Source organism: Sardina pilchardus, chromosome 5 (assembly GCF_963854185.1).
Source record: "Sardina pilchardus chromosome 5, fSarPil1.1, whole genome shotgun sequence".
NCBI lineage: Eukaryota > Metazoa > Chordata > Actinopteri > Clupeiformes > Clupeidae > Sardina > Sardina pilchardus.
Window position 1 is genome coordinate 6,683,840 of NC_084998.1, and position 12,367 is coordinate 6,696,206.

At 46.5% G+C, this 12,367-nt stretch overlaps 1 protein-coding gene across 1 annotated transcript in view; it reads right to left on the minus strand.

Annotated features, from left to right (window-relative positions):
• Positions 1-695: 695 nt before the first annotated feature.
• clip2 (CAP-GLY domain containing linker protein 2) overlaps positions 696-12,367 on the minus strand; it is a 21,566-nt gene continuing 9,894 nt past the window's right edge. The window contains exons 4-17 of the mRNA XM_062536147.1: positions 11,919-12,043; positions 11,184-11,394; positions 10,384-10,581; positions 9,778-9,881; positions 8,575-8,635; positions 6,912-6,959; positions 5,146-6,141; positions 4,808-4,865; positions 4,496-4,579; positions 4,207-4,363; positions 3,200-3,359; positions 2,727-2,915; positions 2,400-2,462; positions 696-2,219 (exon numbers count right to left, since the gene is read on the minus strand). Coding sequence (XP_062392131.1) covers positions 2,208-2,219; positions 2,400-2,462; positions 2,727-2,915; positions 3,200-3,359; positions 4,207-4,363; positions 4,496-4,579; positions 4,808-4,865; positions 5,146-6,141; positions 6,912-6,959; positions 8,575-8,635; positions 9,778-9,881; positions 10,384-10,581; positions 11,184-11,394; positions 11,919-12,043 — 2,466 coding nt within the window. The 3' untranslated portion in view covers positions 696-2,207. The remainder of the gene's footprint in view (positions 2,220-2,399; positions 2,463-2,726; positions 2,916-3,199; positions 3,360-4,206; positions 4,364-4,495; positions 4,580-4,807; positions 4,866-5,145; positions 6,142-6,911; positions 6,960-8,574; positions 8,636-9,777; positions 9,882-10,383; positions 10,582-11,183; positions 11,395-11,918; positions 12,044-12,367) is intronic.

A 12,367-nucleotide genomic window follows, 5' to 3' on the forward strand; every position in this document is an offset into this window, starting at 1 on the left:
ATATTGTCAGCAAATTGGTGGAGTACCTCATGATCCAGTTTCCACAATGGTCTTCTTTCAAAATGTAGGATAGGTGATGTGCATATTAGGCTATTTTTTTTTTAGCCTATAGGTGAATTGCATGTATCCAATTTAGGCCCACAGGTTAACCAAAGAAAGACTCACAATAAAGGTAGGCAACTTCATTGCCTGACACAGCTAGATTCTGTGACATTTCACTCTAAACTTAGAATCCAATCTCCTCTCAGAAATGTTCCCCTAAGAAAGTCAGTGACCGGATCCACATCACAGATATCCACTAGGCCTAGCCTACTTATTAAACTTGAGTGGCATAACCAGCGCACCACTTCAAACCTTGCTCTAGTTGATGGAAAATAATTATTTTAATTGTTTCAAACAACAGGTGTGTGACCTCTGAGAATATACGTATATATATGTTTATGTATAGCCTCAGTTAACTTAACTCTCCACACGTCAAATTGCCTAGACCTATTAAATGGAACAAATATGCCAGACATTTTTCTTAGTAGCTGAGTCAGCAACTAGTATTTTGCCTATTTGAATAGTTTAGCCCTTTACTCAATTTCTTTGGGTAAAATGTTGTGTGTGAGTACTGTATGTGTGGCAATGCACAAGGAATTGGCTTTAGTAGTTTTTTAAGTCAGATATTCTTTATTGATTCTATTGTTGGGTGCATTTCTGTATGCTCCTTGGTTCTCATTATGTACTTTTGCAGTTTGTACAGAATTGCAATCGGGAAAGTGACTCCCGTTTTGTATTTCCTTATGATGCTTGGCTTCTCCAGTCCCGTGGAAAAAAACAACAAATGGGATAATAATCACCAATCTGGCTGCCAATTTAAACAAAGAAATAAAAAAAACACAACCTTATGTCCATATTGTTAATATTTAATGACATTACAGCAATCAAGAGTATGAAGATTTTTTCCCAACTGAGAAAAGGCAATATTTCAAGTTCAATGACATTTTGATTCTTCAATTCCAACGCCTGGGGCCAGCCCTATCATCTTCAGAGAATTTTCCCCAGTCGTAATAGGTCTGCCCATACAGTACCTACAGAAAGTTCTCCAAAGACCAAATACCCACCAATTGTTGACTGTAAATATAGTAATGGTCTGAAGGCTATGGACTCTTGCTGAATTTGAGATACTAACATTTGGAAGACTGAATACATAGATTCTGTATATTTGGGTTGGAGATTGCAAATAGAGCCAGATGACAGATGGTGTTCTACTGCAGCCTATTTCATACCAGATTATACCAGATACCTGACTATGACACTGATGCCCACATCCTCTTGTCATAGCAGTTACAGTAAGAAAGAAAGTACTTCTACAGTGAATCTCCCTTCTGTAGTGTAAAATTAGTCTCAATATTTTCCCATTTATATGAAACCGATAACCATAGCCGTACATACACCCACTGATGTCCATGGAGCTCATTACAGCTATGACTGTGACTTGAATGACTGGCATATATTTGGCATTTCTGCACACAGAGGTTGAGTTGAATTGTGTAGAATACACTGTAGATACAGTTTTAACACAGATCCAAATACTGGGAAACCACAACTCTAGCCTTGACCAAATCCTGCAGACTGTTTTTATTTGTATTCATCTGTATGCTACTTAAGTGATAAACATGTACTGTACCTCAGTTCCTTGAAAACATATGTAACAGGGCTCCCTTCTTTGCTTTAATGTAATTTTCTTTGTAATCAGTCTCATACAAAAACATTGCCAATAAATTAAACAAGTTTCAATAGAGGCTAATTATCAATCACCCCGGTTACACATGTGTTCGTTCTGTTGAAGCCAAACCAAGGTCTGTCACCAGCTCTGGCATATTTTGTCAACAGCTCTTGTCATAATTTGACCAATTTCTTTCATTTTAAAACATCAACATTGTCCATGTAGGAGGTAGTCTACAGGTAACAGCAGGATCGTACCATAACCGCATCACCTCTGTCTCGTCTCTCAAGGGGCATATTAGGCGTTCATTACGATGCTTTGGATTGTTTATTGAGACAGCTAGTCGTCGATTTGGTGTTAACTGTAAACTGAAAAAAAAAATCATGTGTCCAGTGGAGCGTTAGTACGAAGTCTAGGCTTCAAACTGGCTGTTTCTTCTTTACAATGTACCTCCTCAGTTTCCAAAACAATCAGTTTGGCCTCCATTCCTCCTTCATCAGTGTTGTTCCTGAGAAAAAACGGTCTTGGCATCACATTCAACGTTGATATACAGACTAAGAAAACTGCGTAAGAAGAAAAGATTCAAATCAAAGACATTAAGAATTTCCTAAACTTTTTTTCAGATTGCATTATACACATTGGATCAATCTATGACTCACTGATATCAGATTGTTAGTGTCTGCCTTACCTCTGGTGAGAGAGATGTGTCTGGTTGATGAATACCATTGGCTGAATTTGCACCACCATAGGCCTGTTGGAAAAGATCACACACGAATAGTCATACTGACTTGAACTCTATTTCCAACCATTTATTGTATTGCAATGTGCAATATGAAAATGCATAACAATAACAACAATATTAAGAAATACATTACATAATTTAACAACAATATAGAGAAACATTTACATCTCTGTTTTGTCACTGTGACTGTGATGTGTGTGATGTGATTGCAGTGTCGATGTTACCTGGCCCTTCTCTGTGATGTGTGTGATGTGATTGCAGTGTAGGTGTTACCTGGCCCTTCTCTGGGTGTGTGCGCATGGCCTCCACGAGCTGGTCCACCTGCTGGTTGTGCTCCAGGGCGTTCCGCAGGGCATCCTCCGTGCTCAGCAGCCTCTGCCGCAGACGGGCCACCTCCGTCTCCGACTGCGACGGGTCCATCATGGAGTACCTGCGGTGGTCTGGGGACGCCTTCTCCCGACCCTGGCGACGGGAGACAAGTGATCGTACGCAAGTTAATAACACAATGGCAGTTGTGTCACACATCGCCATCTTTGTTTCTCATCCCCTAACATGTACATCACATTTAAACACACGTATAATACAAATATTTTCGTCTATTCAGAGAAATGTTACACTTAACCTATTAACTTCATTCCTTCCTATATACTTTGTGGTACAACTTTTCCTCTAGTTGTGTTGTGAATGAAGAGAGTGTGGAGAAAGGGTCTGGGGAACACAACAACACAACAAGTGACCCATCTCACCAGCAGCAGCAGTTTTTCCCGCAGGGTCTTGATGTCGTCCTGTAGCTTCTGTTCCTTCACCTTCCACTCGGCTTTGTGCACTTCCCTGCTCAGGTCGCGGTCCACACCGGGCGAGTGGCGGGGGGACTCCAGCAGTAACACGCGAAGTTCATTCAGGCTCCTGACGCAAAGGGACAAATGTTGTTTGCACTTTGATTGGCTATTGAGGCTTGCACTTTGTTTGGGTATTGAGCTCAAATATCGAGCACTTTTTTTTCACTCAACAACATCATGGACTGTAAGTGTTGGGGGTTGCACGTTGATTGGCTACTGAGCTCAGATGTCAACAACCTCTTCTCAGCATCATGGACTGTAACTTGTGTACAGTAATTTCCCGCATATAAGCCGCATTGTGTATAAGCCGCAGGACAGTGTTTTATGCAAGTTGAAAGAAACAAAACCATATTAGCACCATATTAACTGCCCCTCTGTATAAACCTCATAGAGGAATTGTTTTTGCAAAATCAATGTATAAGACGCGGCTTATAGTCGGGAAATTACGGTACTGTAACTAACTGTGACTGAGTACACCAAATAGAGGGGGTAAATATTGTCCTGAAGGTATCCTTTTTATTCATGTTAGTAGTATTCCATCTCACCCCCAAATGCTTTCCAGAATACTCTATACTGCCACAGAATTATGATGGAGTTTTACTGTCCAGGCCCATTACCAGGGAGGGAGAGGCCACCTCAGCTAAGACACTGCACTGGCCTGAGTGGTTAAAGAGCTTTTAGACTCAGTTCTAATCAGCCTAATTGCTCTCATTACCTTAATCTGCTTTCACACAAAGTGGATTGAAACTGATCAAATGAATGGACCAGTGTAAGTGCATGTTATTAGGCCAAGCTCTCTATCAAGGTTGCTGACATTGTATATCGTGAAATCCACTCTGGGCAGCTAACATGTTGAGATGGATTGAGGAGTCAGCCAACAAGTCATCGCCGTTTTTGGTGTGTGTGTCCTCTACCTCTCTTTCTTCAGGAGCTCCTGGCTAATGATGACAAGCTGCCCTGAAGCATCATGGGACTTCTTGGTCATCGACTCCAGCTCGGCCTCCAAGCGCATCTTGTCTTTCAGAACGGCGTCGGCCTTCTTCTCCCCTAAACGGACTTTGCTTTCCAAGGCTGTTCCACAGAAACACAATGCAGATGTGAGAAAGGGTTTCAGTTGCGCATCGCATTATCAGAGAGAGTTTCGTTTCTTTAAAATGTCTTAACCGTAACTCTCGCTTACGAAGACAAACATGGAACAGTTACCAGTAATTTGTGACTGAAGAGCATCCACTTGTGTCGAAAGAGTTGAGACCTCTTTTTCTCTTTTTGTAAGTTTCTCCACGGTTTCTGTGAGAAGTGGTTAAAAACAAACATAACGCTTAATACGAAAACAGTTTCATTAATTTAATTTATTCCCTCCCAACCCCAGCGGTTCAGGAGGGATAACGAAATGAACATAAGTCTTGGATGTCTCTTTTAATCTTCCCATCCATATATCATGGTCTCTGAATACATTATCTACAGACGCTTTGGAGGACTGTGGTGATGCATTCATTAACTGGAGCCCCGTGTTACCTTCCATAGTCTGCTTTAATTTAATCTTCTCCTCGGCATTATCAGTCTCCTCTATCACCTGGGAAGAGAAAAGAGAGCAAAGATTGGACATTAGTCATCATATATCATATTCTCTTTTTTCCGCTGATACTCAAGCCGTATGAGGTATCCATACCACACACTGTACACACAAATGTCCAGTATACACACAAGTGTCCAGTATACACACAAGTGTCCAGTATACACACAAGTGTCCAGTATACACACAAGTGTCCAGTATACACACAAGTGTCCAGTGTCCATAAAGGGTACACAAGTGCACAGTAAGGGGTGTAATGTACTGAGGGAAGGTTACTCACGTTAGCGTCTTGGGTGGTGCGGTCAGTCTCTATGGCTTGCAGTCTGTTCTCGCTCACTCTTAGCTTTTCCTCGAGGGTCAGCAGCTCGGCGCGGCTCTGAGCTTCTGCTTTCTGCAGAGCCTCGTAGTCCACCATCTTCTTCTCGGCCAGCTCCAGCCTCTCCTTCAGGAGCTGTGTGGCCCGGGCCTGCTCCTCGCGGGCCTTCTCTAGCTCGTGGAGCCTCTGCTCGGCCTTCTGCTGCTTGTCGGCGGCCTCCTTGAGCTCCAGCGCGTGCTGGCCGCTCTTGGCGTCGGCCTGGCTCCGCCAGTTCTCGTCGCTCTCGTCCAGCCGGTCGCGGAGCTCCTGGAGGCGCGTGCGGAAGTCCTCGCGCTCCTTGGCCAGCACGGCCACCTCGATCTCGTGCTTGGCCTTCAGGTTCTCCGTCTCCAGCTGCTGCTCCATGCGCAGGCCCTCCATGGCCAGCCTCACCTCGGGCGCGGCCGTGGGACCGACCGCGCCGCCCTCGCCCTGACCCTCGGCCGCCCCGTCGCCCGTCACCGAGGCCTTGAGGTCCTCCAGCGCCCTCTGGTGGTCGCCCGCCAGGCCGTCCAGCTTGGCCTTCCAGCCGTCCATCATCTCCATGTTCTCGCGCGTGGCCTGCTGCAGCCGCTGGCGCAGCTCGGCGATCTCGGCCGCCTGGCGCTCGGCGACGGCCTTGAGGCGCTCGGCCTCGCGCTGGCCGGCGCTCAGCGCCGTCTCGTAGCGCTCGCGCAGCTGGCTGCTCTCCTCGCGGTGCTCGCGGCCCGCCGACAGCAGCTGCTCGCGCAGGACCAGCGCCTCGGCGCTCAGGCCTGCCCCGCCGCCACCACCGCCGCCCGTCAGGCACGCCGACGCCTCGCTCCCCGCCTCCTCCGCGCTCCGCTGCAGCCGCGCTCTCAGCTCCTCCACCTCGGCCTTGCGCAGCGTCAGCTCCTCCTCCAGCTGCCCCACCCGGGTCTTCTCCTCCACCGTGGTTTGCTGAGAAGGACACAGAGGTCAGCCACACTCGCCAAAAAAAAAAACCCAACCCTGGTGTGGGCACAAACAGCTGGACCCAGACCCAACTTCCTGTCTGAGGGGGGGCTACCATCCACTCTGGAGACGTTTTATTATTTCATTATTTCTCCATTAATTAACTGGTTAATCAGGCGAAGAGAGGGTAGCCCCCCTAGAGCGAGGAAGAGCCTACTCCGGAAATAGACCAGTCTGGAAGAGATGTTCTTATCGTAAAGTGAAAAGAGAGCGCATTCCTTCAAATCAGCAGACATAAAGCAACCTATGAGAGGCGGCAGATGAGAAAACAAGGCAGCCATTCATCTACATTGTTTTCCTCTACAAGCAGCCAGGCAATATGAGATGTCACAGCTCTTAGGGAGTCCAGAGGACAGAAACACACACAAACCACTAGAAGCATACCCAAGCCATGAGGTACAATCGTTACACACCATTTGGAAAAACAACAGGATTGCACTCTTTGTCAGAGAAGATCGAAGACACACTTTGTTAGTTAGAAAGATACCATCGAGCATCCACACAAATGTGTGCTCTCTGGATTATTTGATTGCTGTGTTTGACAGTTCGGTTTGACAGCATACCAAATCAGAAGATCCTCAAGAGGCATTCAGAGGCTATACTACTTTAGACAGGAGGGGGAAAAGGCACTTTGCCAGAAGTGACCCAGTGACCATCAAGAAAGCATAGAACACACTGAAGTTTTGGAGAAGAGTAGAGAGTGATTCTCGTTTCACCTGGATTCTCTTACCCAACCTCAAGGGTGATGTGAGTCTGCATCTGCCCTGTTGACAAATGGCATACCTTCAAGAGCTTGTTTCTCTAAACAGGCCTTAAGCCTTACAATGCAAAACTCACTCCACTCACTTACAACGATCAGATCCGGCCTTCTAGACAGTGGTGCCTCTGATCTTAAGTTCAGTTTCTCTTACCATGCACCCATTAGAGCACACACTTATCTCTGTGTGTTCGTATGCTTAGCTCTGATTTAGCGCAGCGCTAATAAGCTAATGTGGTGAGAAATCCACCCCGTGAAGGCTTCTTTTGTGCCTGAAACACTTGCTGTCTGGAACCACTGAGGATAACTCAAGCTGACACGCAGGCTCACTGGGGGAGGGTATGTTGGGTGACACAGGACAGAGAGGAAGGCAGGAGGCAGGGAGGGAGGGAAGGAGGGAGGACAGGGTGGCTACAAACAGGCAAACAGCTCAAGTGCTCCACATGGATTTGCGTTCAAATTTAATGACTAAAAAAAAAGAACAAAAACAAAAATGGCTCTGCAGATGAAGAGTGCAACTCAACCCTAGTGGACATTCTACATTTGGGGTCAGAGTTCAGAAAGGTCTCCAATACTGCAGTTACTGTTATATTCTTATTTACTGTTGATGTTTATTCTTTACTATACAGACAGATATGGGGTACTTTTCTGTGTTGAACATACTGCTCTGAGAGGCTTTGAAATATATCTTTCTTCTTGGGGTGCATCCTAGACGCACTTCAATTCATATGCAGAATAATAACTAAAAGGCGTCAAATCACAGGACATGTAAAGAGAACATCAGACTTGACATCTTTGAGGTGATCTGAACCTGTCACTCCTTTTAACAGTCAGCGTGGAAGATTGAGACTGAAGTATGGAGACCTCCAACTCAGTACCAGTCAGGTGCAGGCAGGACTAGTGTGTTTTTCAGGGGCATAGATGTCGAAGAAGAGGCCACGGCTACATGAGAGGAAGGGTGCGGAGGGGGGATGACCACAGGCAGGGGGAGGAGGGAGGAGGGAGTAGGGGGGGGGACGGACTCTGGAGGGGCTTCCTCTGTTACCATTGTCTCCTCTAACTCTTTCTGCAGCTTCTCTGCTTTTGACTTTTCAAACAGCAGACTCTGCTCGAGCTGCCGTATACGGGCATGCTCCAGTTTCGTCTGTGTCTAAGAGACGAGAGAGACAGGGACAGAGGGAAAGGGGGACAGGAGAGAGAGAGAGAGAGACAGACAGAGAGAGAGAGAGAGAGAGAGAGGAAGAAAGACACACACATACACATACAGAAAGGGGAAATGTAGCTCAATTAAATGTCAGAGATTCTCTGTAGTGTCTTCACAGCATTCGGCAGACAGTTTAAGAGAGGCCGACTTGAAAGAGAGAGAGAGATGAAAAACATTGAAAGGACGTGAGAAACCTCAACCCTGGTGCCTGCCTTTCATGTGGTCATTTTCAGAATACCTGTTGAGAGAAGTTCCTCGACAGATGTCTCTTTCATCAAACGGTGTTAAGCACTGATGAGCTAGCACTAAATGAACAGTACTCAATGCATTAGAGGACTTGCACTAAATTAAACTCTATTTGTCTGTTTAAAAAGCATGCGTCATGTCAGGATATTATTCTCTTTAAAACACAAAATACCTCTAGGTCTCCCTTGGTTATGGATTCCTCTTCCACTCTGAACTGGAGATCTTCCACTTTCCTGTAGTAAGACAAACACACCACTAGGTGCCAGGAAAACACCTCCAAAAGCAACATCGCTGCAACATACAGTACAGTAATTGTATGGTTGATGAATGCTAGTAGTAATGCACTCTTCAGGGATTCAAGAACAAGAGTTTTTAAGAGTTTCAACATCTGGTAGAGCAGGACAATGTATTACTCTTACTGTTGGTCTCTGCATTAAAAATGTATATTGTATCTCATCGTCCCCAAATATAGTCTACAATTCAAACTCTAGAACCGATGTCATTTTGGAAAGCACACTTCCTGGTGGCTTTCCATGTGTTTTTAGATCATTCCATTCCAGACAGACCACTGAAGCCTACCAGAGCCCACAAATATTTTAGCTCTTTGAACCATCTTCCAAGCAGTTGTGCTCATAGGTTTACATACCCTGTACATACACATGCTAAAGTTGACTAAACAGTGGATTAAAAAAAATTACAAAATTGCTCTAATTTTGAAAAAAGAATGATGATAAATCTAGAGATTGGCATGGTTTGATTTCAGTAAAAAACACATGATCCTAATAGCTGGTTTGATTTGCATTGAGAGATGATCTTATGGAAAGAACCCCATGCCAATCGTGAGATATGGTGAATGGTATGTGATGGTGTGTGGCTATTTTAATTCCAAAGACCAAGGGAACTTTATCAGGTTGTATAGTATTCTTGGTTATTTTGAAAATGAAAATCTTCCTGCCTCTATGGAAACTTAACATATGGGGTATACTGTTTATATTTATGGCTGTATTTTATGGAAGAACATTTATTTATGTACGATACATTATTCATTCACAAAGAAAAAGGGTGTCTCTAAAGGTTGGATTTGTGTTAAAGCATTAAAAAGATTCAAAAAGATGTGTTATTCCTCTTTTTAGTCAGCTTTAGCATGTGTATGTACAGGGTATGTAAACCTTTGAGGGCAGCTATGGAAAAGGGATATATGTCTCCTCTAGTGGCAATAATGTATACTAATACGTACATCTTGGCAAATTACCAAGATGTATTATTTATGTACGGTAGAGGCTTGTACTTATTTAGACATGTATAATGTACTTATAAGGACATATATAATTTGTTAAGTATGACACAAAATTGCATTGAAATAGGCTAATGTTACCTTTTTTCTTCTTCCAGCTGATTGGCGAGTTCCAATTTGTCCTTTTGAGTGGTGGCCAGTACTGTTCTCACTTGTTGCAGGTTGCCCTCTACCTCAGCAGCGTACTGTCAATCCAATACACAATGACCTTATCAAAACTGACACACATCATTCATTGTACACATTCTAGACAAAACCTGGATCCAAAACAGATAGTGACGCTGATTACTGTAACACTGCAATGCGGCCTCAAACACCACCTCTCTAACCCCCTCTACCCTCTCTCGTCTCCCCTCTTGTTCCTCACACCCAGCTCCATATACAAACTGTGTGTGTGTGTGTGTGTGTGTGTGTGTGTGTGTGTGTGTGTGTGTGTGTGTGTGTGTGTGTGTGTGTGTGTGTGTGTGTGTGTGTGTGTGTGTGTGTGTGTGTGTGTCTGTGTGTGTGTGTGTGTGTCTGTGTCTGTGTCTGTGTGTGTCTGTATGTGTGTGTGTGTGTGTGTGTGTGTGTGTGTGTGTGAGAGAGAGAGAGAGAGAGCGAGAGAGAGCGAGAGAGAGAGCGAGAGTGAGAGTGAGAGTGAGAGAGAGATGATGTGCACCGCTTGTGACAGCTCGACAAGTGACCCACCTGCAGGTGCTGGGCTTTGAGCGCGCCCAGCTCCTTCTCCACCTCGCAGATGTGGCTGGTTGCCTTGGCGACCTCGGCCCGCTCCAGGTCCCTCTCGGCCAGCAGCTGCTCGATGTGCTGCTGCTTCTCCTTGAGCGCCTCCTGCAGCGCCGTGGTGCCCGAGATCTTGCGGGCGTAGCGCGACGACGTCTCTGTCAGCTGAGGACACAGCCCAGACAAATCAGATCAACGGCACCCGCGCGTCAGCGCTGCCTGAGACAGCTCACTTATACTGTAGCTCAGGAAGAGAGCTTGTGCTACACGCTTGCAGTTCCTCCTGAAGGACCTCGGCACAGCATCAACGTCCAATCAAGTGCTATTACGTACAATTGAGCTCGCCTTTGGGTTGTTTGTGTTCACATCTAACGATACCTCACTCGTGCCCATCGTTGTATGTATATTCCAAAGTATCCATACAAATCCTGGCAACAGTGAGAACCAAGTACCCAATGGCACATTTCACAGCTCAATCAGACATAATGGAAAACTGAGCTGACTGAGGTGACGTCTTGTACTCAGACAAGTCCTTCAGGAGAACCGCTGCAAAACCATACGGCACAACATTTAATCACTACTTCAAGCACAGCTCTAGGACTGGCAGTCCAGCCTACTGAGCCCCCCCCCCCCCCCCCCCCACCACCACCACCCTCCCAGCTCCCTCCCCTCCCTCCGTCCCCCATGTCTCGGGCCGAACGGTCGCCACTGGTCTCGTGCGGGAGCTCAGCGAGCTTAGCGAGCGCGCGCGCGCACGTCTCTCTCACCAGGCCGGTGCGACTGGGCCGGCCCACGGAGGAGGCCACCGAGCTGACGGAGCTGATGGAGGAGCTGCTGGGGCTGTGCGCCAGCGACGACACGCCCATGGCCACGCGCTTGCTCTTCTTGGCCTTGGCCGGGCTCGTGGAGGGGAAGCCGATGCGGATCACCTTGTGGATGGGAGCGAAGAGCCCGAACTTGGCCTGGCACTGGAAATACCTGCGTCAGATTGGGGGAGGGAGGAGAGAGGAGCGGGGGGCGGGGGGGGAGAGAAAAAACACCCAAGTTCACCCAAGTTCTAAGAAAAGAAAACCACTGTTGTTACTGGTGCGATGAAGACAGGGAAGGTCTTTGTTGCGGGCAATGCGATGTGCCTGACCTGGAGTGCTAAAGCCTGCTGCATTTGTTCCAACAACATTTAGAAACGCTCTCTGTGCAATCATGTTTGGTTCACTTTTACTTGCCATCAAAGCCTCCAAACAATGGCCTGAATTGAAATCAAAATGTGAAAACAGACTGCTCTTTGTGTTTTTCGTGACATTTTAAAAAAACACCAACGTTTGAGGGTTGAGTAACTTTTCACACCAGCTACATCAAAAGAAGCTAGTCTAACCGGCGGTGCCCATTCGGATGATGATGACACACATGTAGGGGAGACTGGTTTAAAAATACACCAGGAGGACACGCCGCAGTAATTTGTGCCGTGCCGCCGAGAGGAAGAGGAAGAGGAAGCGGCTGCCTACCTGGTCCCCGCCACGGCTCCGTCGTTCTTCCCCAGCGGCTCGTCCAGCTCCACGCCACACCACTCGCCCTTGGCAAAGTCAGTCTCCCCCACGTAGCGCACCACGCCGGTCTTAGTGCCTCCCACCTGGACAAGGGGATAGAGAGAGAGGGGGGGGGGGGTACAGAGGGGACAGCCTCTGAGTTATCTGCGTAATTACCTCCAAATCGGCCTATCTGACAGTGCATAAGACTAATCCAGACACCTCTCTATAGTTAGGATATAGATAGCGTATCAATGGAAGAAGTAGATCAATGTTAATCTCGCACTATGATGTGGGTTGCGTGACTAGCACACAAAAGCACAAAAAAAAAAAACGGGACTTGGCGAGCGGAGGTGAAAAGTGCTGATTGATGGTGTGAGGACAGTGAGAGGGGTGAGAGGAGAGGAGAGGAGAGGAGAGGAGATGTT